The sequence below is a fragment of the Pygoscelis adeliae genome, unplaced genomic scaffold, assembly GCF_000699105.1.
Source record: "Pygoscelis adeliae isolate BGI_AS28 unplaced genomic scaffold, ASM69910v1 Scaffold16, whole genome shotgun sequence".
NCBI lineage: Eukaryota > Metazoa > Chordata > Aves > Sphenisciformes > Spheniscidae > Pygoscelis > Pygoscelis adeliae.
The window spans coordinates 5,679,891-5,706,313 of NW_008825162.1; the positions used below are offsets into that span (position 1 = coordinate 5,679,891).

The following is a 26,423-nucleotide window of genomic DNA, read 5'->3' on the forward strand; positions in this document are numbered from 1 at the left end:
AGATGAATGTATCAATGAATTTAACGCAGTGAAACAGTTTCCACTCTGCAAGAAGATAATGAAGTTACATCAGGAATTAATTCATCTGTGATTAATTTAGAATTGGTATATGGAGAATTCAAAACTAGTTCAGACCAGTAATGACAGAGGATCAAAAGTCTGTCCCTGGATGTCAGGCGTGAAGTCAAAGAACTCGGGCATAATGTAGCAAAAAAATGAATATTTTCTCATAAATGTCTGTTTGAAAGTGAGCTTGGCTAAATCCTATTCCTAGCAGACAAATATTTGCTTAAAAATGCTGCCTTGACGTTGGTCTACATGAAACCCTGAAGTCAACTCTGGCTTCACCATCACTTCTGCAATAATGACATCAAATGAGCATTCCCATGCTTTTCGCTGCTTTAACGGACAAGGGAGATGGAATGCATTAGTCTCAACTGTGCATTTCCAGTCCAACTGTTGCATGGGCTTTTGTATAACTGCCTATTTTTCAGTACTTACAATCAAACTCCAAAAGGCTTTGCCTGGGTATTTTTTATTTAAAAAACAAACAAACAAAAGATTAAAAAATGCTCGGTGTCAAGAGCTCCATTGCAAACTGTGTAGAGAATCAGGCTGAAAACACAATCTTTTTTAGAGGTGAACCTTGCTGCTCTCCAGATCCTTTTTTTCTTTGAGTGCCTGCCAATGTGTTTCTTCTCCCACCTTTGTTGCCTTTACATCCCCAAAGGTATAAAACTCTTTCTAGTTTCTTTTCAAGCATTCCTCTTACACACCAGTTGAAAACCTGTGTCTTTTTCCTTCCATCCTATCTTTTTTTTCCTGTTAGAATGGGCCCTTCCATCCCCGTATTCCTATAATTGTAATACTCATTAAGTTACGTATTATGAATGGTACACCTGAAAAGAAAAAAAAACACCTTTGTGTAGGTTGTATTGCTCCTGGAAAACAGCTAGAAAATTTTAAATCCTGCATGTTGATCAAACCTAAAACCTGCTAATGGAAGCAATTTGTTCCTCGTGGTTGTAATACTGTTTACAAACAATACTCTTTAAAATGTTAATTGAGGTTTAAGGAAAGGTATTTGTTTCAGGATTACTTGAAATACTAATAGGACAAAATTAAACCTCTCTAACACTGAAGTTTTTATTTTTCTATTTATATTTAAGTAAGCATTAGTCTTTCCATTTTTCACGTTTTGATGCAAAGGCTACCTGGGATAACAAAATAAATTTCAGTTTCTCCATTAGCTACCAAATATCTTACAGTAGAAATGACCTGCATATTTGTGAAGGATTATGCTTTTAAGAAATAATTGTTGAAAATGAAGTCAATGGTTTTTTTTTAAATGACAATTTTTTTAACATACTTTTCTGAAAAAAACCCAATAATTAGAGATAGGGAATTCCCTGTTGGTGGGGATTTTTTTTAATATAGTTTGTCCTGTGTAAACTTTCTCTTTTTTTTTTTTTTCTTTTTTCTTTTAGGCTTTACACCCCCTGGGATGGATAGGTCATCTCCAGACAACAGTCCAGTCCATGGCCTGTTACGTCAACCCTCCATTACAACAGGAGCCAACATCCCTATTATAACAGAGCTAGGTAAGAAAAGCTAACTTTTATCCTTTCATGTACATTCCCATATCTTTTTCCCACTTCCCTTGTTATGCAGTCTCAGGGAGGTTACCTATACTGTATCTTACACTGCGATGTTTTCCCTTCCGATAACTGTTTTGAATTACTCTCTCTAAAGAAAGATTAGTAACAGTTGTTTCACTTTATTTGAATAACTGAAATATATTTCTCTCTTCCCTTTGGGTTTTCTCCATTTTCTTAAATAAACACTCTATCAGACAAGATGCTTTTTACATAGTGTAACAAATAAGCAGGGGTCTTTGGGCTAAGGTTAGGAAAGAAAAAAACCACAGTAAGTATGAGCAGACATTTCCTGTGCATTTAATCAATAGTAAGAGGCCATTTGTTTATTTCTTCATGGTCCAGAACTGTTTAATCATGTGTAACCAAACTCTGTATAATAGTATGAGACATTTTACTCCTGAGAATACGATGATGGTAGGTAACCAGGCTCTGATTTCCACTCTAGCTGTGGGTATTTATGTTGTCAAGTGGTGTGATGTGAAGTGCAGAAGCTGTTCTGTTTTTTTCATGGCAAATACAAACTTGATTTGTGGTCCTTTGTCCTTTTATTTTCCTTTTCAGTTTTATTTTTTAGAGCCTTACCTGTCTTTTTCCCTTACTTTATTCTCTTTCTGTACTTTCTTTTCCCCCTAAATACTTTACTTATTAGCTAAGCCTGGCAAACTTCTGCCTTTGGTTTCAATCAGTCAGGAAAAAAACAGTGGAACCCACATTCTAATGATAACTGAACTGGGTAAGAAGTGCCTTTTTCCTTCACATCACTGTCTTATTTTCTGTTGTTGTTGTTCTTACTGTCATCAGCTTTTTCTTTATTTATCTGGCTGTATCAGAGGGGCTACCCTCATGGCACTGCTTTGAATGTGTTTTATTTGTGGTTCTGGTTGAAACTGACTGTCTTGTTCTGGCCTTTCTTAATGATTTTTTTTTTTTTTCACGCAGCATCAATAAACCTTTGATCACACTCGTCTGACCTGCCGGCTGTTTTCATAGCACCTTCTCACCAATTCATTTTCTTTGGCCTGGGTCCCCACCTCCCGGACCCTACCCCCCACCACTAGTTTTTCTCTCCTTTTCTCTCTTTCTTTCGGTTGTTGTTATTTCAGCCTAATGTCAGTTTGGTGGACATGCCTTAGCAGTTCTCGCAGGAAGTCAAAGAAGAAGTAAAAGATACCAGAAAAGAAACCCCAGCACCATACTTTCCCTTAAGCTGTTTGTTTGTTTATTTTGGGGAGTAGGCCTTTTCTCAGAAGCTCAGGTTTTGAAGCTGTAAAAAAGCAGCCAAGCTTCTGCGTTGCTCCCTCTCAATAAAGAGAGCTCTGGCCAGCTTTTGCGAGCGGTGTTTGATGAGCATTTCCTATGGCGCAGCACCACACGTTCGAGCCTACCTCACCTAGCCGGGAGGCCTTTCGTAGAAATCCTAGCGTCCTAATTTGCATCAGGAAGATAAAGATATTGAGGATAAAACCACGCTTGCGGTATTCGGGTTAGATTTGTAGTACCTTGGAAACTGACACCACGCACGGCTAGCAACCTGGCGTCAAAGTCAGGTTATTAGTCTGCTGGATGTAAGTGGAGCAAGAACGTTGCTGTCAATAGTGCCTACTCTCAAGTAGCAAATTAAACTAAGGCACGAGCTCTTCAAAAAGTACATTTTGAAATGATACGTCGGGCTTTCAAATACTATTTTGCTTGAGAATCTGGAGAGTAAATTGATAGCCATTGTACAAGGAAAGGGGTGTTGTGGATATTAGTGTTTGCTAGGATGAAATTCTTCTGACTTCCAGGGCAGAACACTTCTCCGTTTACAACGCTGAGGTGTTATATTTTCATGGTTACATCAAGGAGTGGGAAGGCAGGAATTTTAAATCCTACTTCAGCTCAGGTCCTGACTTACTGTATGATCATGGCCAAGTACTGGCTCAACAGGGCTCTAAAAAAAAAGGATAACAATTCTCGTCTCTTTTAGACAGCTATTGTGAGGCTTTATCTATAGTTCTTCATGTTTTGTAAGCTAAGCATGGCAAGCTCAGTAGTGTACACAGGTTGGAAAAGGAGTGGATGGAAAATGAAACTATATAGGAAGGAAAGTCAGAACAGCAGGCAGCAGACTTTCTAACCCAAGAAGTCCAGAGCCGAAACCTGATCAAGTTAACAGCAGCTCTCATGTTGGTTTCAAAGCCCCCTGGATTGGCTCAGGAGACCTGTTCACGTGGGGAATAGGGGCATAGTCAATGCGTGCAGTTTCAAATGCTGAAAAAGTTTTTAATTTCCTTTCCTTGCATGGGAACTGAAATTAATTTGTCATTTAGTAAGTTAAAGGGTATTTCGATGGCATAGCTAAGCAGTCTTTGCTTTCATGCCTGAGGAGGACTAATATGGAAATGAAGCATTTCATGAAATATGATCCACTGATCTCAAGGAAACAACTATTTTTAGTGATGAGGTGGAGGCAGAGAGCTTAACTGTGACAATGAAATGCCAGAGAAAGTCTAAATGACAAATATTACTTTATTTGGGCTTTTTCTTTAGAACAGCCTGATGTAGATTCTTTTTCACACTGGCTAATATAGAATTTGTGGCTAAGGAAGTGAAGTTATGGAGACAAATATTTGAACAAAAGGCAGTGCTGCAAGAGAATAGCTAGAGTATTGCTCATTCATTCAGATAGATGCATGCTAAAGCCACAGTTTATACGCTTTTGAGCTGAAAGTGCATTAACACCACTCCAGTAAGAATCACAGCAGCACTTCTAACAGATGCCTGTGGGCTATATCAGAGTTTAATGGACAGCCTTTATTTTACAAAGGGATTCTGACTTGGTATCTTGTGATAACATTTCACTGTACATGCATACAGCCTTAGCCACTGTACCCGACCAATACCAAGATTGTCTCAATATATAAAAAAGCATCATGTATCTCATTTTGAGTGCAGGCAGCTGGTGCCACGAAGCTACTTTTACGGCAAAGGGATAGTCACCTTTCAAGAGCAAGAGAGTCACCTCTTACGAGCAAGATAATGATCAACAGATTTTTAAATGCACATTTTCACATCCATCTTGATTTCATTTTCAGTGACGTCAAAGACACAAGTCTGTGTTTCCAGACATATGCCGTTTCTTTTTCTTTCTGACTGTGTAATGTGTAAGGTCACATCCTGGTGACCCAGAAGCACCTTATGATTTATTATTATTATTATTATTATTTTCAGTAAATGATTCAAATGTTCAGTTCTTGGACCAAGATGACGATGATGATCCAGACACAGAACTGTATCTCACGCAGCCCTTTGCATGTGGAACCGCATTTGCTGTCAGTGTGCTGGACTCTCTCATGAGCGCAGTAAGCAAACAAAACCTTTTCCGTTCTTTTCCATTAGACTTATTGTGAAAAAGTATGAAAGCGTAGTCCCTTTTCCACAGGTAGTCAGAAGAAGACTCTTTTCTCTTAGATGGCAAGAGACTTTCAGAGCCTGAATTACGTTATTTTGTAGTTGGACACAGGGACCTTAAAACAACTGAGATATCTAGGCCTACCATGAGTCCACAATTTTAAAAGCAAAGAGAGTCTCATGTTTGGCTTTAAGGATAATATTTTCCAAAAATGTTGTATCTCCCTCCTGAAACCCAGACCCAGATTCAGTGTGTCAGTCCCTACTCTCACCGTTCATGTCAGACACCATCAACCGTGCTTTAAGCTTTTAATTTCCTGTAGCCGTGAACAATGTTCTGAGTATGAGTGCTGGGGGACACTGACAGGACTGTACGAAAGCCATTGTACACATCAAGTGAACTCTACTTGTGTGAAGAGAGGTCATCGTCTCTTTTTCACATGAGCTGTCTTGCGAATGAAAACATAAGTGCATGCCAGAAACTACAGATGGTGGCCTTCGGTTATGTCTACATTAGGGGTTTTGGTTTGCAGCCATAGTATAGTTTTGAAGCAAATACCTCGGTCATGGTCATACTCCTTTTCATCCTCCCTTGCTTCATATTGGCTAGGTTTTCAGACCAGTCTTGCTCTGTGTGAGCTGCACTGCTTTCAGAGGAACCTTAAGCTCTGCTAGATGTAGCAAGGACAAAGCCTTTTTAAAATCGAAGCATAGGCTTTCTGAGCTCCCCGTGGAATAAAGTTCCATGGTGCTGGGAATCACCTGTTGTAAACCCCATGTAATAGTAGATATGAGCAAACAGATCTTAAAGGAGCCAAGTGTGACCTTCACCTAAATTCAGAACGAAGCTTTTTACTTTTAAGAAAAAATCACAGTGATCTTTATTATTTGATATTTTATTTGTGTTTCATATTTATGTATCTGTATTTCATATTTTTATTCCCTGCTATATTCCTCATACGTTCCATCCACAGATGAATAATATCAGTCTACACTGATAAAATTTTATTCTAATGCAGCCTAGGAGTTTGCAATAAACTCAGAAAACACTTTTTTTTTAAGGTTATTGGCCATATTTTGCAGACGTGACAAATTCAGAAAGCCTAAGCAAGCACACTTAAACTCTGTACCTTCTCTAATTAAAATGTCTATGAATAAAATATTCAGCATTTTCACATTATAAATGGGAATAATTTAACGTGAAGGTTCCAAACTGTTATATGGAGAGCTGTTTATCTACTCACATTATTATCTAAATCAATGTCCCTGAATGAATCGTCCAGTAGGGCACTTCCAGAATCTTGGAAAAAGTAGGGTTAATTCTTCTGATTGCCACTGGCAGTGCCACAAAAAGAGAGCGAAATGTTGTGGACACGGTTGGTTTCTTGTGCAAAGGTATATCACGTAGATAGTAGTGAGGCGATAAGAAATATGCGGAACATGACTGTTCAGAAATTTTTACTTGGAACTTATCATATAATCCTCACAACATTTTTAGTTATTGCTAGCTTTTATTAACTTCTAGTTTTGACAACATGCCCGTCCGTTTCTGCAATTCCTTTCTTCAACAGAGTCTTTTTTTCAAACATTTTCACGTCTAAGTGGTCATATTATATGTCAGGGACAGGTGCAGCCTGAAGCCAGAGAAGTAAATGTGATAACAAGAGTAGAAAATTCTAACTTAGAAAAAATACTAATCAAGAAGACAAGCCAAGGATTCAGTCAGTTAGAATTGTTCACCATCCTGTCTTTTCTTTCACCACTTTGCTGATCGGTGGCAGCGGTATTTTCTCTTTTATTCCTCAAAGGCCTAGTAAAGACTTGGAAAAGTAAAATTCTTCCTGACCCTTCAGAAAGTGTTAAGATGTGTGAGATGTTTTCCCTTTACTATCCCTATTCTCATGGGAAGGATGTATTCTCCTTTCACTTCTTCTCCAAGGAAAAGAGTGTTTCTCACACAAACTAATCTACTTGCACTATATTATCTCTTTTTTTTTTTTTCTAGAGTACACTTGTTTTTAGGGACAGGCTTCTATTTATTCTGCCTAACTTCAAGCCAGTACCGGCAAACTGAACCCAAAATCCTAACTAAATTGTGAGATCTGCAGTCACGCTTTCATCCTATTAATTGCACAGGAATTCTGTAAGAAGGAAATAATTCACACTGTGCTGGCCTGTGCCAGCTCACTTTGAGACAAGGATACAGTTCGTTTTTCAATCCACTTAGTGATTCAGGGTTTTTTATTGCTTAGATTTTATAGAAAAATTCCGACTTATGATCTCTGTTGATATCTCTGGAATGCAAATTCCTTATATGGCCTACAATACAAACGTACAATGCATGAACTGCTCCGTTAAGAGTGAATCCCTTCTCACAGTAGTGGGGTTTTGTAGGAAAACGGGTATAAGAAGGATTAGAAAGTAGAATGATACCCATGCATACAGTGTTCTTTCTGACCTGCAGATGATTTGAAACATACATACAGATGTATGTCTATAGAAAAAGAGGTACAAAATATATTTAAAATAATTTGCTAAAGTGTTCAGTTGTTGAGTAATAATAATTCAACAGTATTAATCAGTGTTAAATTATTATTTTCTTTTCTATAATTTTATTAATATAGAAGTAGTGGACTAAACCCTATTCATGAATCACAGATTAGAAAAAGTGTTGTCGCTTTCAGATTCAAATCTGCATGCTGAAGATCATTACATTCTGCTAGTTTAGCATTACTTCCTATAAGATGACAGTATTAGATATTTTAAATTTGAAATTGTCTGTTATTTTCTTATTTCAAAGATAAAAGGTTTAACGAAGTTTACTTTTCAAAACGCTATCTACAGGCTGTCTACACACAGTTTGTCCTCCGCAGCAAAGGCAGGATATTCCACAAGCCTACGATTCACAGCGTGGTAGTTCGAAGATCATTGCTCAGAAGACAATAGCGAACTCAAAAACTGCATTGTCTTTTTGATGAGTTGGTAACAGTGGCCTCTCCAGGCTTCGGTCAAAGTGCATTATTGTACTCTGTGTGAAGACTGTAGGCATGGTTCATGTTTTAAGTGTGGCAGCGGCTATTGTTAAATCGCACCAGCTAATCATTATTATGTCTTTGAAGAGACATCTACTGCCATCAGAGACTTGAATGATATATTAATATTTGTTTTGTCAATATGCAAACCCAGGGACAGCGTATAAGTAGTCTGTCAGTCTCAAGGTGGCGCTGCTCCTGAAAAGCAAAGCACATTCTCGTCACCAAATTGGATGTGACTGAAAAACATGGGATCGGAAGCATCTTTTAGATAATGTGGATGTTCTGTAAAAAGACTATCTTCAGCTGTAAAAAAAGTTACATGACATAGAATAGCTTAAGAGAAGCAAATTTTTGAGGAGAAGTACTTCTTCCTTTTCTGGGTCTTGTTGAGATAGTACAGAAAATCCTGTGCGTGCGAGGAAACCAGTTTTATCAACACACAGTACCACCAAAGGTTTGAATAGTTGGCCTGAGAGCCAAACTTCTCTGTTATTCCTTTTGGCGCTGAAGCTACGAAAACCACAGAAATTCTGGCAGGTTGGCATCCCTCCCATACATACCGCTGACAATAGACTTGATATACTGTCGGAGTGGTGCCGTTAGAGGCAAGGATCTCCAGAAGCAGATTATACCATTTAACATTTGATATCCTAGAATTTATTTCCTTGTGCTAGAACTTTAGGTCCTGATTTTTGTTCTATAATACTAAATTCTACTTTTTCTTCATACAAACGAAAGCACAGAATGGAAAACAATAGTTAAAACAGTTAAAAATAACTTTTCAGTATATCCCTTATTTAAGAGTTCTCTCCCAGGGATCCTCACAGTCTTATTTATACACAAAAGAAACTGTTCTAATCTATGATATGGACGTTTTGAAACACAAGACTATTTTTTGTGCAAGTCTGTTCAGGGGCAAGTCTGTTACAAGATGCAAGTAGCATCTTGTAACCTAAAGTGTCCCAAACTTCTTTAAAGTTGGGACAGTATTTTGAGAACCAATAGATTTTTCAAACTGTGGAACGCTGTTATTTATTTTCTGCTGTTGATTCTGTCTCAAAGGCCCTTTTGTTATTGGTATAAGTTACTGATGTCAGCTTGGTCGTTCCTCAGATTTGGATAGATATTATTCATTCGACAGAATTCCTCCAACTTAAAGAGAAAAGCAAGTTAAAATATTTGTTTGAAAGCGATGTTAAAAACTGCATGCAGTGGAGGAGGAGTCGTCTTAAATGAAATCCATAAAAAACCACTAGCAAACACAAAAAAAAATGGCAGATATGACTTGGAAAATGACAATTTTAGAGTAATTATAAATGAAAGGCAAAGTGCTATTAAAGTTAAAGGAATGTTATTAAAAGATGTGCTAATTTTCAGTTAAATTTTCTGTAAAAGACCAATTAGTTTAAAAGGCTTGACAGCATTAACTGCAAAACATAAGCACTCTGGTAATTATACTTTAAAAAATGATTGAACAAATGGGAAAGCATCCCCGAAATGTTTGAAAGAGCTGCCCTACAATTCCGGAGCACAGGCTAGATGGCACTGCTAGCTCAGATATCTATGTCAGAATTTCCTTGCTATTTACCCAGTTTCAGTGTCTATGATGCATTTCCTTTTTTCTGTATTTGGACTACACCTATTTCATATTCTCATTCCGGATGCCGATTATAGCGATGTCATACAGATGTCCAGTGTGGGGTTCAGTTAATGGCAGCAGCAAACAAGTATTGCTTCAGTTATGATTTTACAGTCAACAGAAGGGATTCACTACCGTCACTGGAAAGTGTCTTGTTACTTTAAGTACAGCAGCACCTTTCCAAAGACATTCTGTAGATCGGTTTCTTATGAGTACTGGCATATCCAGGCCATGTACCCTCCCACAGAGCAAGTAGAAGATCACTCTCAAATTAATTCCAGTGTATTATTATTCCAAGGGAAATGGATATCGGCTAGTTCAGCTTTTCAGTGTCCCCCAGTTCCAAACTGGCAAGAGGTAATGAGAGGAGGCCGATTTTCGTGGCAATCAAAAGCGTGGACAGATGGGTTTTTCCTGAGGAGTGTTAAATACATTAGTACAGGAGGAAGTAACCCTATTTAGCAGAAGGTGACAAGTTACCGCTTCCTATTCACCCATCCTTTCTTCCTTATGGTTGGGCATTTTCCGATCGGTTGCAATGCCAGAGCGGTCCGTCCTGAAAGTTGGAATCTTTTCACTCATTGATGGCAAAAAACCAAAACCCATCATTTGGCTGCACTCATCCATCTGATTAAATGGTGACATCCACATCAGTCATGGTGTGAAACCCAAATTAAGCCATTGTTCCAAGATAAATGTTGCCTCCTTTGCTAATAAGTGTCTTAGCTTTGCCTTAACATTTGTCTAGCAGTGGGAGGCCTTTCTCCGGTGACAGCATTCTGTTCCATTGACAATAGACCTGATTCTTTTCTCATTTGCATCAGTTTCATAGTCGTGTATGGCTCCCAGAGTTACTCCCAGTTGGTACCTGACATAAGTCAGAATTGGGCCCATTATGTCTTAATTGCACTGGGATTTGGGGGGAGGGGTGTATTTTATTTTATTTTATTTGTATTAATGAATTTGTGACAGGTGCCTGACTCGATACGTTATTTTACTACTGCTTTCATTTCTCGGTTTAATATGAGATCTGTAGTAAAATGAGCGATATGGCCACGGTATAATTTCTTAGTAGATCATGCTCTAGTGAGCTACAACTGAATTTACGATAAGGGGTAATTGTGCACTTGCACAGTACAAAATTCAGATGAGCTAAGAGTATATGTGTTTAAATCTTGGATTCTGGCTATAGTTGCTATAATTTGAATTACAGAATAAAGCGAGAGAGAAAGAGTTGGAAACCAGTGAAGGCTGGCCTAATGATACCTCCTAAGGAGGTAATGAAATTATTAGTACAATTTTAGACTTTTGCATGTTTTACCAACCACTGCAAGTCAGCAGTCTATAAAACCAGGCTATTTTACACGAACCAGCTTCCATCAGTCTTAGAGCAGGTGAACATTTCTTCCCATAGTTGGCCTCATTGTAAACCAGATTTGAAAAATCTACCAGTTTTATATGCTTTGCTTTTGTTTCGTGTTCTTCTATCTTGATTTATAGATGTAAAACTGAGAATAGCATTTTTGAATAATACTGAATATCACTCCTTAGAGAAGAAAAAGGAATCAAAAATACTGAATAAAAGAGTGGGGAAGGCATGAGAAAAGCTACTGTTGCAGAAAATGGTACGCTTTTGTGAAGATGTGTGCTTAAAGTGCCATATAGAATATGTTGAAGCACATTTTTACTGAACTGGCTTTTCCAGCTTCTACAATTGCAGTGCCTCCAACCTCTAGATCTGGCAGAATTTGGCTTTATATCCGTGAAACCGGTGTCGAGTAGCATTGCTGCCTAACTGCAGGAGCGCAGGAATTGTGCTAATTATTTTAGTTCTGAGTGGTATATAGTATACACTGACAAAGGCTAAGAAAAGAGACTAAATTTAATGACAATTTTTTTATTCTGAGTACTTCCATGTTGGAAAAGTATAGTACAGCGGGAAGAGTTGCCAAAGAGGGCAACTCTGATTCTCACCTCAGGGACATCACGGAAGAAGTAATTGAAGAATAAACAATCGTGCCCGAATGTCTTCTCTCTCTCACCACGGCAATTCCTATTAAACATCATGTAATCACTCCAGACTTCATTCCTGCAAGGGGTCACATTGATTTTTCTATATGTTAAGAAAGGTTTGAGTAGTAACACTTGAATTGTTACACAGTGCATCCACATATGTAAGAGCTGATTTGAGATTAGCTGTTGTTTTATCCTAACTGAATCTTCCTGAACCCCTGCTAATGTCAGACAACTCTTTACAGTACACTTTGTATTTAAAATATGTAGTGCCTTACCCAGGCGAATTTAAAATAACTGGAGTTGATGAGATGCAAATATTTGCTTTTGGGCATGTATAGCAATAACAATATGTTCCTCTCATTTTAATTTAGTCAACAGGTGAATGGCATATATGCCTATGTAAATAAGCAGAGAAGCTTGAAGTTATGAAACTTCAATGTAACAGTGAAAAACGTTGCCGCGTAGAATTCATTTTCTCCTGTTTTATCTGTCATCACAAGCAAACAATAAAACTGAGGTTTCATTATACAAAGGAAGAATATCAAAGTAACATGGATAGGAAGCCAGTTCTGCTTTTTGATCTCAGGATAAAATATTTCAACCTGTACCTCAGTTTACCCATGTATTAAATACAATTACATTACATGGATAGGGCAATGAATTTCATTGAAAAGTATTATTTAAAAAGTATTATCTTTGGACAACAAGCATTGTTTGAGAATTCAGCATTCATTTTTGCTTTGTTGGATTACAGACATTTGTTCCAAGTCCTAAGTTCAGCAAAAGTCACAAATCTAGCACCGGAATCCACCAATCCAGTAATGTTAGTCCTGGGTACCCTACAGTGAGCTCATTTTCTTCTCGTATGTCCCCCACGCTTGCAAAGGTTCTGAAAACACAGGCATTAGTGACATTGTAAGCGATGGTGTCTCCTTTTTTTGTTCAACATTATTTTTTGCCCAGTACGTTGCATTGCAGATATTTAACTGAGTATCTCTGAACTATACCGGTATACTTTTAAGTGAACTTGAAAGTCATTCATCTGGCATTAAATTAATATTTAAAATACCCATTGTTTGCCTGACAGACCAGCAATGCTACAGATGCTGGCAAAATGTCAGTGTGGAGTAAATCTTCCCTAATAAACCACACTTACCCTATACCCTAGAGTTTTTTAAAAGGACCACCAGGATCCCAAACTCATCATACATTTATCTGGAATGAACTCAAGATGTTTAATTGATACATGCTTATGTCTGAACACTGTCAAGTCTCGTAATAAGATGTTTAGTACAATACATCAGTTAGACTGCTAGAGTCCAGCCACAGTAATAAGTAATGACATTTGCAGCACAAAGGCAGCTCCCCAACGAATTGGTGACAAGAGTAAAAAGGCAATCTAGCCTGTGTAAGCTTTAAATGTGGTCTGAATTTTACAATTACATGTCCTAAAGCCCATTATTAGACATGAAGGCAATGAGAAGGAAAGCAGTCATTGCATCACTACTAACACCAATTATAGGAAACATAAATCATTCAAATTTTTGTACTTTAATAAAAATCAGCCTGAATTGGTGTTTAAAAGGAAGGATCTAGTGTAGGAGCCTAATGGGATAGAAGAAAATAGAGTAATTGGAGGCTGCTGTCTTTTCACTTTCTATATAAAATTATTTGAAGAGACAGCCAAGAACTTTAAACAGCAGAAACCCAGAAAAGTTGTAATTTGGATGTCTTCAGTTGTGACTTTAATGGTGTTTGCTTAAAGAGCTTTCTTTTATCTCTGCAGACATACTTCAATGACAATATCCTCACACTGATACGGACATTGGTAACAGGAGGAGCCACACCAGAGCTGGAAGCACTGATTGCTGAGGAAAATGCATTGAGAGGAGGTTACAGCACGCCCCAGACACTTGCAAACAGGGACAGGTGTCGAGTTGCTCAGTTGGCTTTGTATGATGGGCCGTTTGCAGACCTAGGGGTAAGATCACGGGGGAAACGTACGACCGAGGCTGGTCTGCCATCTATTTGTTTTCTCTCAGATGGAATTAAAAATCTATCTTGATTGGCGTATAATTTCTATTATTTAATTTAATAGAGCTTTTGGATCGTTTGACAATTTACAGCACAGGGTGCCAGGTTTGCTCTTAGCCTTTTTAAGAAGCTATATGACTTCCCAGGCTCCTTGCCTGGGTATTTCATACAGAAAATCCTGTGGTTCTTCTTAGTTGTCAGCTAATGAGATGGATGAGCTGACTCGGATTATATAACCATTCTAACAATAATCCATTGTAAACATGAGGAATATCTATACCTTTGTTGGGATTTGATAAGCTTATTTAGTCTTTCCACGGAGCTTCCAGTTCGTGCTTAAAATCTGCTTATCAGCTTGAAAACAAAGCTATAAGGTTTGTTTTCTGCTGTTTCTGGATGAACTAAAATTCTTGCAAAATCCTAATTTTCTGACGTTTTGACTCCACTATCCTAAGAGTGAAGTAAATGATGATGATGTAGGATTTGATATTTCTTAAATTAACCTTGTGTTCACCAGCTCTGTTCAAAAAGAATGGAGCGACCTTCTTCACAGCAGTGACAGGGAATCCCAGTTTAAGGATTAAGGGTGATGAGAGTGCACAGATAGAAGTAAACAGCCTTTCAGTTCATGTAGAAGTCCATTCATAGCTGAGACTAACAGCTCATCAAAACACTTGGGCATGCGGCATAACGTTTCCACAAATAAAACGAGCACTACCAATCCTTCAAACGCTATTTCGCCAGAGCCTCAATTGCACTACATCAGTGAAGGCAGAATGCATTAACACTCGTCACTACTTAAGAGTCAATGTTTTAGATATACAAATCATCAAATCTAAACTTTTTTTTGCTAATCAAAACATTTTATATTATTTATGAAAAATGGCATACAGTTCATCATTATTTTAAAGCGGGAGATATTTTATTATCCTTTTAACCCCTCAGAACTCTAATTTCTGTTGTGCTCCCCGGTGAATTTATTTGTCTAGATGACAGTATGGCTACTGCCAAAAAAGGGTCAGAAACACTAACAATTTTAATACCACAGTTAACGTAATTCGTAGAATATGCATTGTTTGGTACCAAAATTTATATTACCAGCTTAAAGCAAATCATTCACTCTTCCCAGTTTACCGTCTTTTCATGGACCAAGGCTCTCCAAAATAATGATGACTTTACATAATTATTTATTTGAAATAAAACATTTAGATTATTCATTTCCTTGGGTAAAAGATTCTCAATTGTGACAAACAACAGACTGTCTAGACATTGTCCTTTTTGTACAGGCTCTTACTGAAAATCCTGTTCCCTGACATTGTGTTAACAGAGAAAAGGAAGGAAAAAAATGTGCTGTTCTCTTTTTTTTCCCCCCCCTCTCCTTTCTTTCTCCTAGGATGGAGGTTGTTACGGAGATCTATTTTGTAAAGCACTGAAAACATACAATATGCTTTGCTTTGGAATTTATCGATTAAGGGATGCACATCTAAGTACTCCCAGCCAATGCACTAAACGGTAAGTCCAGAACACCTCTGCTTCACTGTTCTTCAGTCTTCTCGGCAAGGAAGTTCCCAGTGCCTGGAATAAATCTTAAAAAGAGCTTTCTCCACTTTTTACGTAACTTTGCCACAAAAGCTAACTCTTTGAGGACTTCATGATGACTCTTTAGCTGAGTTTGAATCACAGGCTGGATATCATAGCATAAGTTTGCAGCTAATTTAAATCCAAAATTTTTAAAATAAATTTTCAGAACATATCTTTATCTTGTTTGATTTATGTTGATCCAGTGCTTGCATACAAGGAAAGGACTTCAGTTTGCTTATATCAACCAGCTGTAAGTTACTGGACAATAATTTAGATTATAGTAGCTAGACTTCCTTTTTTCTGAATGGCCAGAAAATACTCCCGTGGGCTTCCCATTGGTACTATCTGTATCTAATCATCATTTCCTCCAGTAAATGGAAACCCTTCTCTTGGCAGGCCGCATTTTTACTTCAGCAGCACCAAGGCTGACCTCAGTGCTTTAAATAGAGCAGACACATTTCCACCTTTGCAAACTGAAGGCCATTTAGCAGCTTACTTGAAATGTGCCTTAATTAAGTGCCTACTAGAAATACACACACGGACCCACACCAGAACTATCACAAATCTACCATCTGTTACTGTTTCATTCTCCACAAAAAGCATCATTATTGGGTGAACATGGCAATAAACAACCCTGCAGCCCACCGAAGCGGTTTCTTCTGTAAGGATTTGGACAAATTGGGTAGAAAAAATGATTTTCAGTTTAGATTTACACTGTACTTGCTATACTTGGGATTATTTGTTGGATTAATAAGTGATTTCTGTCCCTGAGGCAGCTAAGCCAGATTTCTTAGGAGCACTTTCTTTGAAAAGAAGTTGTGAGCTTCATGATCTATTTTTACTCATTTCTTGCTTGGACAGAAGATGCCTATTGTCTTGCTCAAATATGTTTTTCACATGCACGAAAAAATTTAGCAACAGCGTCCATAAGTCCTTTCTGTCCTGAAAGGGGTTTAGTTGAAGGTGAGGATTCATGAAATTGATAGAGTTTTTATTTCAGGCCTGTGATGTATACTTAGCAATGCTGGATTCTTGGATGTTCAGATTTCTCTTTATAAATGTTCTTTGAGGCCATGAATGTACATGTGAAATGAATGAACAAAATTAACCTCACTGCAAATTTGCTGGTATATTTTCCTGAACTTGTTTTATGTACAGTCACAATCCAAACATAATTGTATCCCTTGCTCTATTGACAGTATCTAAATATTTAATAAATATATAGTAAATATGTATTTAAATATAACTGCACCTAAAATCCTCCTCTCCCTGCTTTTCAGCCATTCTTTTAAATACCGTTGCTGGTGGGTATGTTACTCGTTTTTGTCAATATGTAAATCTGTTTGCTAGAGTCATTACATTACGGTGCAGCTAGAAAAAGGAGGGTGATTTGTATGGTGTCTTCTCTGAAAAACCATGACGTGATTCATTTGAAGAACATTCTACTCAGACAGTATGTCTGTGCAAGAGAAAACATACAAAAAGTGATATCTGACATAAGAAGGTCCTAAATCACAACGGGTATTATGTGAGCTAAAATTAGGTATGGATTGAAGGAAACAGAAATGCAAAAATCTAGGTAAATGTTCATGAGATAACAACTCTAGAAGAAATTTTTTAGTACAAATCTAAACCTGCTTTCTCTTCCTTTCTTTCTTTCTTTCTTTCTTTCTTCCTTTCTTTCTTTCCAGTTATGTTATCACAAACCCACCGTATGAATTTGAGCTTGTGCCGACAGACTTGATCTTCTGTTTGATGCAATTTGACCACAACGCTGGCCAGTCCCGGGCCAGTCTTTCTCATTCCTCCCATTCCTCCTATTCTTCCAGCAAGAAGAGCTCATCAGTTCACTCCATCCCATCAACAGCAAACCGACCGAACCGCACCAAGACCAGGGATTCCCGGGAAAAACAGAAGTATGTGCAGGAAGATAGACTTTGATATGTGTACCTGCTCCCACTGTGTGTGAAACTTGCATTCACCACCCATTCTCCCCAGTTAATGTTTCCAGCAGTAATGTTCCCTGTTTTCCCATGGAGTTCTCCCTTTTTGTACACATATTTTGCATATGTATGACAGTGTGCATGTGATTGTCATTTTTATTTCACCACCATAAAACCCTTAAGCACAACAGCAACAAAGCAGACGGACCAAAAGTTATTTATGATGCTAGGGGAGAAAAAAAAAATTCTAAACCCATAGGCACACTGAAAACATAAATAACTCACTGCAGTTACTCGACATATCAGAAAATAGAGTATATTTAACATGAACACTTGCTCTTGATGTCAGAGTTACACAAAGAAAGTCATTTAGTGCAGAAGTGTTGATGTATGTTGCGGTAGGTTTTTTTATATTCGTATTTACAGGAGTTGCTACATTTATTTGAAGCTTATAAAACTAACCCATTGAAAAAAAAAACACAAAAAACCCAAAAAAAATCATCAACCAAAAAAATCCCTACTGATTTTTCACTCTCAAAGCTTATATTGTATAGGGCTTATACTCTTTGTATAGATTATTGCTACGCACCTGCTTTATACCAAAGCAACATCAGGGACTTTTCTGCTTGTTTAAGGACTTTCTCTAAAATAGTAGCCTTTCGGAGATAGTATCTTTTCCCTTTAACACTGAAATTGTCTAGGCATGGAGTTGTAAAACTCCAATGGTTTAATTTAAGTTTAGAAAGAGTCTAATTGCATATTAAATTATTATTCTGTCTATTTATACTGCCACATGAATAGCTTAATTTTCTTTCACTTTTGACATTTGGGATAAAAAGCCATATGTATCATAAATATTGGATGTAAGTCATTAAAAACTGCCTTTCTGGGACTTTTACATCTTTAAAAGGTGAATTAGTCACCTTATGTACAAAATAAATAATGTTCAGAAAAGAGCAAGCATTTTTCTATGCTTAAGTATCAGATCTCGAGGGACTTTGTTCCTTTCCCCAGATGGTAGTTTAACTTTTCCAAGTTAGAGTGGTGGTATAAATCTTCCAACAAGAGTCCTAATATGCGAAGGTCCTCCAGAAATCCTGCTCCATGTTCTAGCTGGTTCTTTTCAACAGGCGCATGCCAGTATGCAGGAATACAGGGGAAGACAACTGAGTGCCTTTAAGATCTCTCCCATTTGGGAAGAAACGGTGCTATGCCCTAGACAGCTGATGAGCAGAACAAGAGGGCTGGGGTGGAAATATCCACTGTGCTGAGGCATCATGTTCTAGGCACTTGCCAGAGCGTGGTTCTTGCAGATTCTCACCAATGACACACCTAGCCAAACAAAAATCGTGGCAGGGAATTAAATAAAGTAGCGGAAGGGAACCTATCCTAGTCAGCCATAGAAATGATACTTCAAGCTTGTTTTTTTAATGTCAAATGCCAACCTTTTGAAATACAGAATTAGTTCTAGGTGGTATGAAGAGTTTCCCAGGGTAGGGAGGCCAGAAACACGTACCACCTTCCCTGGCTACCCAGCAAGAAAGCATGCAGACAGAAAATAAATATTTGGATGCAGGAGTGATTAGCATTGTAACTGCCAACCCAGACAAGGTGCTTTTATGGTTAGTGTTGTTTTCTACCTTCCCCTTCCCCAAGCATGATAATTTTGAAGACTTGCTTGCTGTGTGAATTGACAATGAAGCCAAGCACTTTTACTGACAAAACCTGGAACCATATAAGTGGGCTACAGAGAGTACCACTGCGCAGTGTTAAGCATAATGATTGGAATGCAGTATATATGTGTGTGCGCATTCAAATGCAGCTGTAAGTCCTATCAGCGAAATACGTTGCAAATTATCGATGCTCCCCTACAAACAAGTCTATTACAGTTGCTCTTCATCATAAAGACAAATTCACGTGTTTCTTTTTGCAAAGAAAGTTATCATGTTTTGCCCTAAGAATATTTATTACTACAAGGATGTGCCAGTTAAAGTGCTCAACAGGAAATATGACAGTTTAAAAGCATTGTAAAACTTACATAGCTTACTTCTTTTTCTAAAGTGCAACAAGGATGAATAGAATGGGCCAAGGTATGACAATTAATGGTTCTGCATGACCTAGCAACTGCTGTGGGTTTCCTTCTATAACTTTGTCCTTGTGAAAACTTGTGAAATTAAAAAAAAAATAGTTACAAACTTTATTCAGTTATTGGTTTGTTTGTTTGGTTGGTTGTTTTGTTGGTTTTCTTTTGCCTTTTTTTTCCCTCCAAACCAGAAGTAAAACTGGCTGCTGCTGCTGCTGCTGCTGTTGCTCAACCCTGTTTTATTTTTTATCCTCTCATCTGCTTGCCTTTCTAATTGCACGTGTCCTTTTGTAAACACCCAGGTTCCTGCTCAGTGAAGATGCCTACCCTGGTGCAGACATGACTTTAATTTCCCATTCCTCATTACAATTCCTTCCCTCCCTTCCCCTCCCTACTCCCCTGTCCCCCGTGTATGTTCATGAGCATCTTTTTATGTTGGCAATATTGACTGAAGATAGTCGAGAGCAGTTATGCATTTTGGAAGAATGTTAATGGCTTTGACACCAAAATGCTTTTCCATTAATGTTTTATCTGTTTTCCATTTAGCAGAGGAAGGAAGGGTGTTAATCTGAAGCCACTTGTCACATACTACATAATTATTTTATCCAAAAAAATAGTATTTGTATAACTGTGCAGCTCAAATAGAAAAAATATAAACAGTGTACATTAGAGAAGCAACTTGTCTACTTTGTGAGCAACAGAAGAGGAATATCTAATATGGACGCAAATCTGAATTCTTCAAATCATATTGAAGCCTAATTCTCCTCCGTCTTCTGTCCTAAAGTCGGAAGTCTTAAAGTTTTGACTTAGTTATACCATGTGCAATTTTCACTGCTAACTATAGTCAAATTGACCGAATAGTTTATTACAGTGATGAAGATTTTCTGATACGGATATTCTAATGAAATTGGGAGGTTGGTCATTACAAGTAGAGGAACGTTTAAATCAACTACGTTACGTTGTCAACATTTTTTGTATTGGAAAGTAACAGGAAATCTCCCGTTTGTTCAGAAACCTATCCCAAGTCAAACGTTCTTAGTAACTACCCTGGTTAGGTTTTGAAAGTGGAAAAGCAGCACCAATGTCAAGAGATGACATTTTAGAGCTTTAAATGGAGGTCCTGCCACTTACTTCAGTCCCAGCATGGTTTCGACAATGGAAACTAGGTTCTTAGTCATTTTGTTGATCTGAGTGTTGACACAAAACCACATCTAGCAAACCTGCAGGTTCTTGGCATGGGTTCCCACTGCCCTAAACTGGCAGAGTCAGGCATTTTCCGGTGAAATTACCATTGTCAAAAGTAAGAACTTTGCTAGTTTAAAACACAAAAAAATCAACAAGAGTTGATCCAGAATGGCATTTTTGTCCCAAAACTTTAGTTGCCTTGGGGCAAAATAAAGGCCTTCACAGAAAGTAAGAACAGTTTCTTCTCTCTCCCTGCAAATTACTTACTGCCTGCTATATGTAAAATATTCATCTGCCAAACAAAGAATTGCTGTGGAGAATCTTTCATTACTTTTTTCTCATACAGGAAAAAATTGCATGGGAGAATTTTCAGCTTAGCTATAAACAAGCTGCCTATGTGGAGGGGGGGAGGCACACAAACACATACACACAGACTCATTTGAAACTGCAAGTGTCATGAAAGAAAAAAAAAAAAGCGTGTTTAAAACTATTGCAAGGTAACCTGGGATGATGGTGAGAATACAGATTTAGTAAATCTTTGTGTCACGTTTAGCTAGTACTTTCTTTGCCTCTGCTCAGAAGAGAGGGTGTTTCACAGTGACATTTATTCAAATGTGATTACTCAGACCAGAATTAATGACAGAAATTTAAAAGCACCAGAACAATAAATCTGTTGGAGAGAATTGCTAGAGTCTTACACAAGTTGAAGAAATCTGTATTTTGATCATTTTACTTTAGTTATTTATATCTTCTTATGCTGCAGGGAAAAGTCTTACACAAGATGTTAATTTTTATTTATTTGTAATAAGAGCATGAAGCCTTTAGAACCTCCGTGGACACATTGGGATGCTGATAGCCCATTGCAAACACAGGTGTTTGAGGGGAAAGTAAATGTTTTCTGCTTTCTGATACACGAAGTTACTTAGCTGTTCCAACACCTCTCAGGTGGTGCTGTCAAAAACAAACCCGTCAAACAGTGTAGGAAGATGAGGGACTCTCCTGAACAGCTCTTAATGAAATAGAAAACTATGCCTGTTCTCACTATAATGTAGAAACACATATGGTAAGGATCGACATGCCAAAAGGGAGAGAAACAGACTGAACAGGACAGAGAACTGAAAAAAAGTTGGTGAATATAACAAAATATGAAGACTTAAAAAAGGTTTTCTGGACTGATTTAAAGGAAAGAGTAAGTAGTTTGTTTAAGATACGTAAAAATCTGTGCTAAGACTTTGAAAGGCGTATCGAAGTCAGACTGTGGGCGTAACAAAAAAGCTTGAGAAGTGGGTAAGGGATTCAAGAAGGACATTTAGTAATTGGGAGCAGAATATCTTAGTGGCTGTGAGTAAAGATGAGTGTCAAGCTCACATTTCAAAGGTAAGTATACAGGTCGATGGACTTTCACAGGCGACTTGTCATTATGTGGTCAAAGACAATTTTAACGGCAGAAAAGGAACAGGAAAGGTATAAAGCTGGGTCCAAGCATTTGATGCTGGAGATGATAACGCCTGGATCAAGGTTTCACCACTGGCAAAAAGAAATTTAAACAGAAAAAGAAATTAGAATCTACCAGTTTCTGCACTTATTATTTATTTTCTGTATTTATTACTTGCCAGGTAAAGGCAAAAAAAGACTTGATGGTGTCTTTTTAAAGATCAGCTCCCTGGATATGAGTTTTATTGTAAAGATTAGCGTATAAACAATTGCCTTGTTTTGAAAATTCCAGGGAAAGCAGGGGAGATGGAAGTGCTTTACACTGGCTGCTGAGAAACACAGTGCAGTTCATCCCTGATCCTCAGCACTCATGCAGTTCTCCCCTTTCTTGCGATGAGATTGAATTAACTTGCACCAACTTCTGTTTGTAAGGAAAGTTTGTGCACCATATGTTAAAAAAGAAGGTAGAGATAAAAGTTCACAGTGCTTAACTTGCCTCAAAATCATTTTAAACACAAACCATTAGAAAACTGTTAGTTTGAAATTGTTTATGTGATCTTGCAAGGCTTTTAAAACATGATAACCATCACACTTTACACCTCTCTGAAAGGTTAGTTTAATCGTAGATCACATAAAATTGGTTTCCACAAATGCATAATGGTTCATATGTCACACTTGAACTAAATGGTTTTTTAAATGGAGCTGAAATTATTTTGATGTGTACACATTCCCAGATTTTTTTTTTCCTACAACCTTTCTTAAACCAGCCCCCATCAGGAACCATTCCCTTAAAGTCTCATTAATAATTCAGATGTTCTGATGACTTTAAAAGATCTATGGAATTGAGGCTTTTTTTTTTTTTTAACTGCTTGACAAAAAGATAAATGAATGTAGAAAGAAGCAGTAGGAGTCTGGCAAGCTGTAGATCATCTCTGAACAGATTGTAACTTTATCATTCTGTCAGGAAGAATAATTTAAAGCACTTAATCAGTTAGCTTCAGTGTGCAGGATGTAACATTATGAATTCCTATCATCCAATCTGTTCAAATCAAAGGGAACTTAATTATAATAGGTAAGAGAGAGAGAGAGAGAGATGGGAGATTGAACATTGTTCAGACTCGGGCAACTTTAAGGTGGCAGGGAACTATTCACCTGATCACAAATGAGTAGGATATTTTAAAAAGTAGGATATCATTAAAAAATGAGTAGGAAATTTTAAATATTACAAAATATTATTTTCTAAACTGTCTTTTACAAAATGACAAGACAGTTGTTCTGTTTACCTTCAGTAATAAGCCACTAATGATTAATACGATTCCTTTTTTTCAGTTTAAATTTTTTAAAACGCATAAGCACAGGTAACAAATATATCTGCAAGACAACGACAACAACAACAACAAAAGATGGATTAAACCATTTAGGGGGTTGTTGTTGGGGGCTGGAGGTGTTGCATGTAGATCCTTAAAATCCATATCAAGTATAAGTGTTTAAATTTCATATTCATGAAAGTGACTGAGAAGTCCAGTAATTCTGGAAATCAATCCACTTCTTTAGAGGCCCTAACTTGGAATCTAGTTGCTTATTTGTATGCATTTATGCCCAGATATTTGTCCTTTATTCTTCCTCATCTTCCAGTTTCTGTTCTCTGCTTCACCTCTTGAGCTTTTGCGCTCGATCCTTGGGTTTCTGAGGTGGATTTTGCTTTTATTTATTTATTTATTTATTTAAAATGAGCACTCCTTCCACTCCTGCCCTGATTCCAGCCCAGATACAGCAGCATTTCAGTGGTAAGCAAAAGTGGCAGTTTGTATTATGCAAGTGAGACACTAAAGCTTCTGAAGCATTTTGGGTTCCCCATTGGAATGAGAGGTAGTGCATACATGTAAGAGAGCAGCTCTGTTGTGCCCCCATTGCAGAATCCCATCCCTGGAACCATTTGTGCCCACTCTCTGCACACCCATCTCTGGAACTTGGGGAAGGAGGGTGAGCATGGAGACCCCTGTTCACAAATGCTTGTCAAAGCACAAGCACCTAACGACCATCAGCGACTCCAAGACCAGGAGTTTCTAAGTCTTTGAATAGAGATACCTTGTAAAGTTGCACACGTGTAATTAAGAAATGACAGCAGTAATTGCTCTCAAAAGGGCTTACGAAAATTCTTTTGCCTTTTTTTTTCTTTTGAGAATTTTAAGAAGTTTTTGTCCACATCTGCCTATGAACAATGCAATATAGTGGTTACAATCATAAGCAGCTAGGGCATGGCTGCAATGCTGCAGCCTCTCAGCATCCTCGCTCCCTCCCACATTAGCCCAAAAGAGAACAGTTCACCATTTCCACGATCACGGAAACAGACACTGCCCAAAGATATAAAAGGAAGAGCTTCCCTTCTAATCTTCCTTTGAGTCCTTGCTTCCTTTGCCTTGCTGTCATGTATCACTACCAACCCATTCAGGATTAACTTGAGCCCCTACTGCAGTCATCTGCAGCATCAGGCATGTTCCATACCCCTTCCCAAACTGGAAAGTTCAGCAGCGCCCAAGCAGCCAGGTTGCTAAGTAGCAATATAATGGCCATCCTGTGCAGGAACGCAGCCATCTGGCAGCATGAATGCAAGCCCTAATTATTCTAGCACCAACTGCAGAAAGTTGTTCTTTACATTCTCCTGCATGATTTCTGAGCCAGCAGTAGTGACTACCCCGAAGATGAGATGGTTCAGAGAAACCTCTGACCCTTTACGGTGCTCCTCTGTATATGGACTCACGTGCTCTTTTCTGCATTACCCTCATCCCATCTGCTCTCCTTGGCTTCTCAGTTTAGCCTTTTATTTGTATCTTTTTTTCAATAAATGAATCGGAGGGTGTTCACCTGAGCATGAAAAAAGAAAAGCTCTCTTACATTCCACAAGCAAACTAGCATATTGACAGTTTTCTTTAGCTTCTCCTATCAAATCTGCAAACCTGTCATCCTCCTTTCATGAAAAGTATTTTCAGAGGTATTAATCTAATGCACTGTACTGCTAGTAATTAGTCAAAGTCACCTTCTATTGATTGTCTTTTCTCTATAAACTTTACTGACTGCTCCCCCCTCCCTTTTTTTTTTTTTTGGATGTTTATGTGTATATGTGCTTCACTAATTAAAACTCTCATTTTCCCTCCTTATTCTGTCTCTACCCATTTTGCTCCTTAGCAGAAAAGAAATGGTTTACAGATGAGCCGGATAATGCCTATCCCAGAAACATTCAAATCAAGCCCATGAGCACTCACATGGCCAATCAGATCAATCAATATAAATCGACAAGCAGCTTGATACCACCAATCAGAGAAGTTGAAGATGAATGTTGACTCCTTCGAGGCCAGAACTATTTTTTTAAAGCCTGACAAACTTCATGAATGGTGATGTGACATTTATTCCTCTTACATGCTGAACCACTGATGGAGAAGTTAAGAAGGGCAAGCTTAATGGGAAAATAAAGTAGACAGATCTTTGTTTGTCTGCCTTTAATATTGCTTCCACGTATTTTGGAAACGATTTCATTTATAAATGAACATAATCAAAACTAGTCATGTATAGCCTCTAGCGTTTTAAATTATTTTTATTTATTAGAAAAAAAATATATTTTTCTTTTTTTTTCATTGTCAAGTATTTTCCCTTAAAAAAACTGCATATGTGGCCAGACTCCTAAGAATTAAAAAAACCCCAACAAACCTCAGTCTTTGGCCTAAAGGAGAATGACGGTCACAGTTATAAGGACATGTAATTAAGGGAGACAAATGATATATTTACAAAAAGAAAAAAAAAGGTCCAACTTGTATTTTAGTAAATCAAAAAAAAAAAAAGAAGAAAAAAAAAAAAAAGAGAACAGTTCACCAAAATGTTTCTTTACTGGAGGATGTGTATTTTGTTCAGCATTGACACCAGCTCTTAATAAACTGAACTTATTTATTTTCAGAGTTGAAAGTCATATTTTTGTACATGTAACATTCTTCTGAAATATTCTTTGGTTTATTACCATATACAGATCATCTTAGTTGCCAGTTATGAAACCCCCCTACACACACACACACACACACACACACACACACACAGAGAAGCCCAGCATCCTCGTTAACTTTCTGCGACACTAGCATAGTGAACATCACTACCCTAAACCGAGGGCCGTGTAGATAAGGTGCTCATAGGCAACACTTGCTATCAACGGCAAATCTGGCAATTCCCCTCTGTTTCCCATTAGCCATCAGCAGTTGCTATTTCCAGGAAGGCAAGCTTGGCAATTCCTCTTCTTTTGCCATGTATTACAGTGCTTTCATCCAGAGTGCATAAACAGTGCATGAAATCATAAGTTATAAGCCTTCTCACCTACCATATTTTGTTGGTTCCTTACTTCAAAAGTGCCGATGGCCTTGCATCACTCTTGCTTATTTGGTT

General features: G+C 37.8%; 1 protein-coding gene across 4 annotated transcripts in view; it reads left to right on the forward strand.

Moving 5' to 3' along the window:
- KCNMA1 (potassium large conductance calcium-activated channel, subfamily M, alpha member 1) overlaps positions 1-25,939 on the forward strand; it is a 513,257-nt gene extending 487,318 nt beyond the window's left edge. For 3 of the 4 annotated variants that reach the window (XM_009328723.1, XM_009328725.1, XM_009328724.1), the window contains 5 exons: positions 1,488-1,601; positions 4,869-4,999; positions 13,525-13,719; positions 15,166-15,284; positions 17,045-19,498. In XM_009328723.1, coding sequence (XP_009326998.1) covers positions 1,488-1,601; positions 4,869-4,999; positions 13,525-13,719; positions 15,166-15,284; positions 17,045-17,294 — 809 coding nt within the window. In that variant the 3' untranslated portion in view covers positions 17,295-19,498. Of the gene's footprint in view, positions 1-1,487; positions 1,602-4,868; positions 5,000-13,524; positions 13,720-15,165; positions 15,285-17,044; positions 19,499-25,184 lie in introns of those variants that run through there. The other variant, XM_009328726.1, reaches the window with a different exon arrangement.
- The last annotated feature ends 484 nt before the right edge of the window (positions 25,940-26,423 follow it).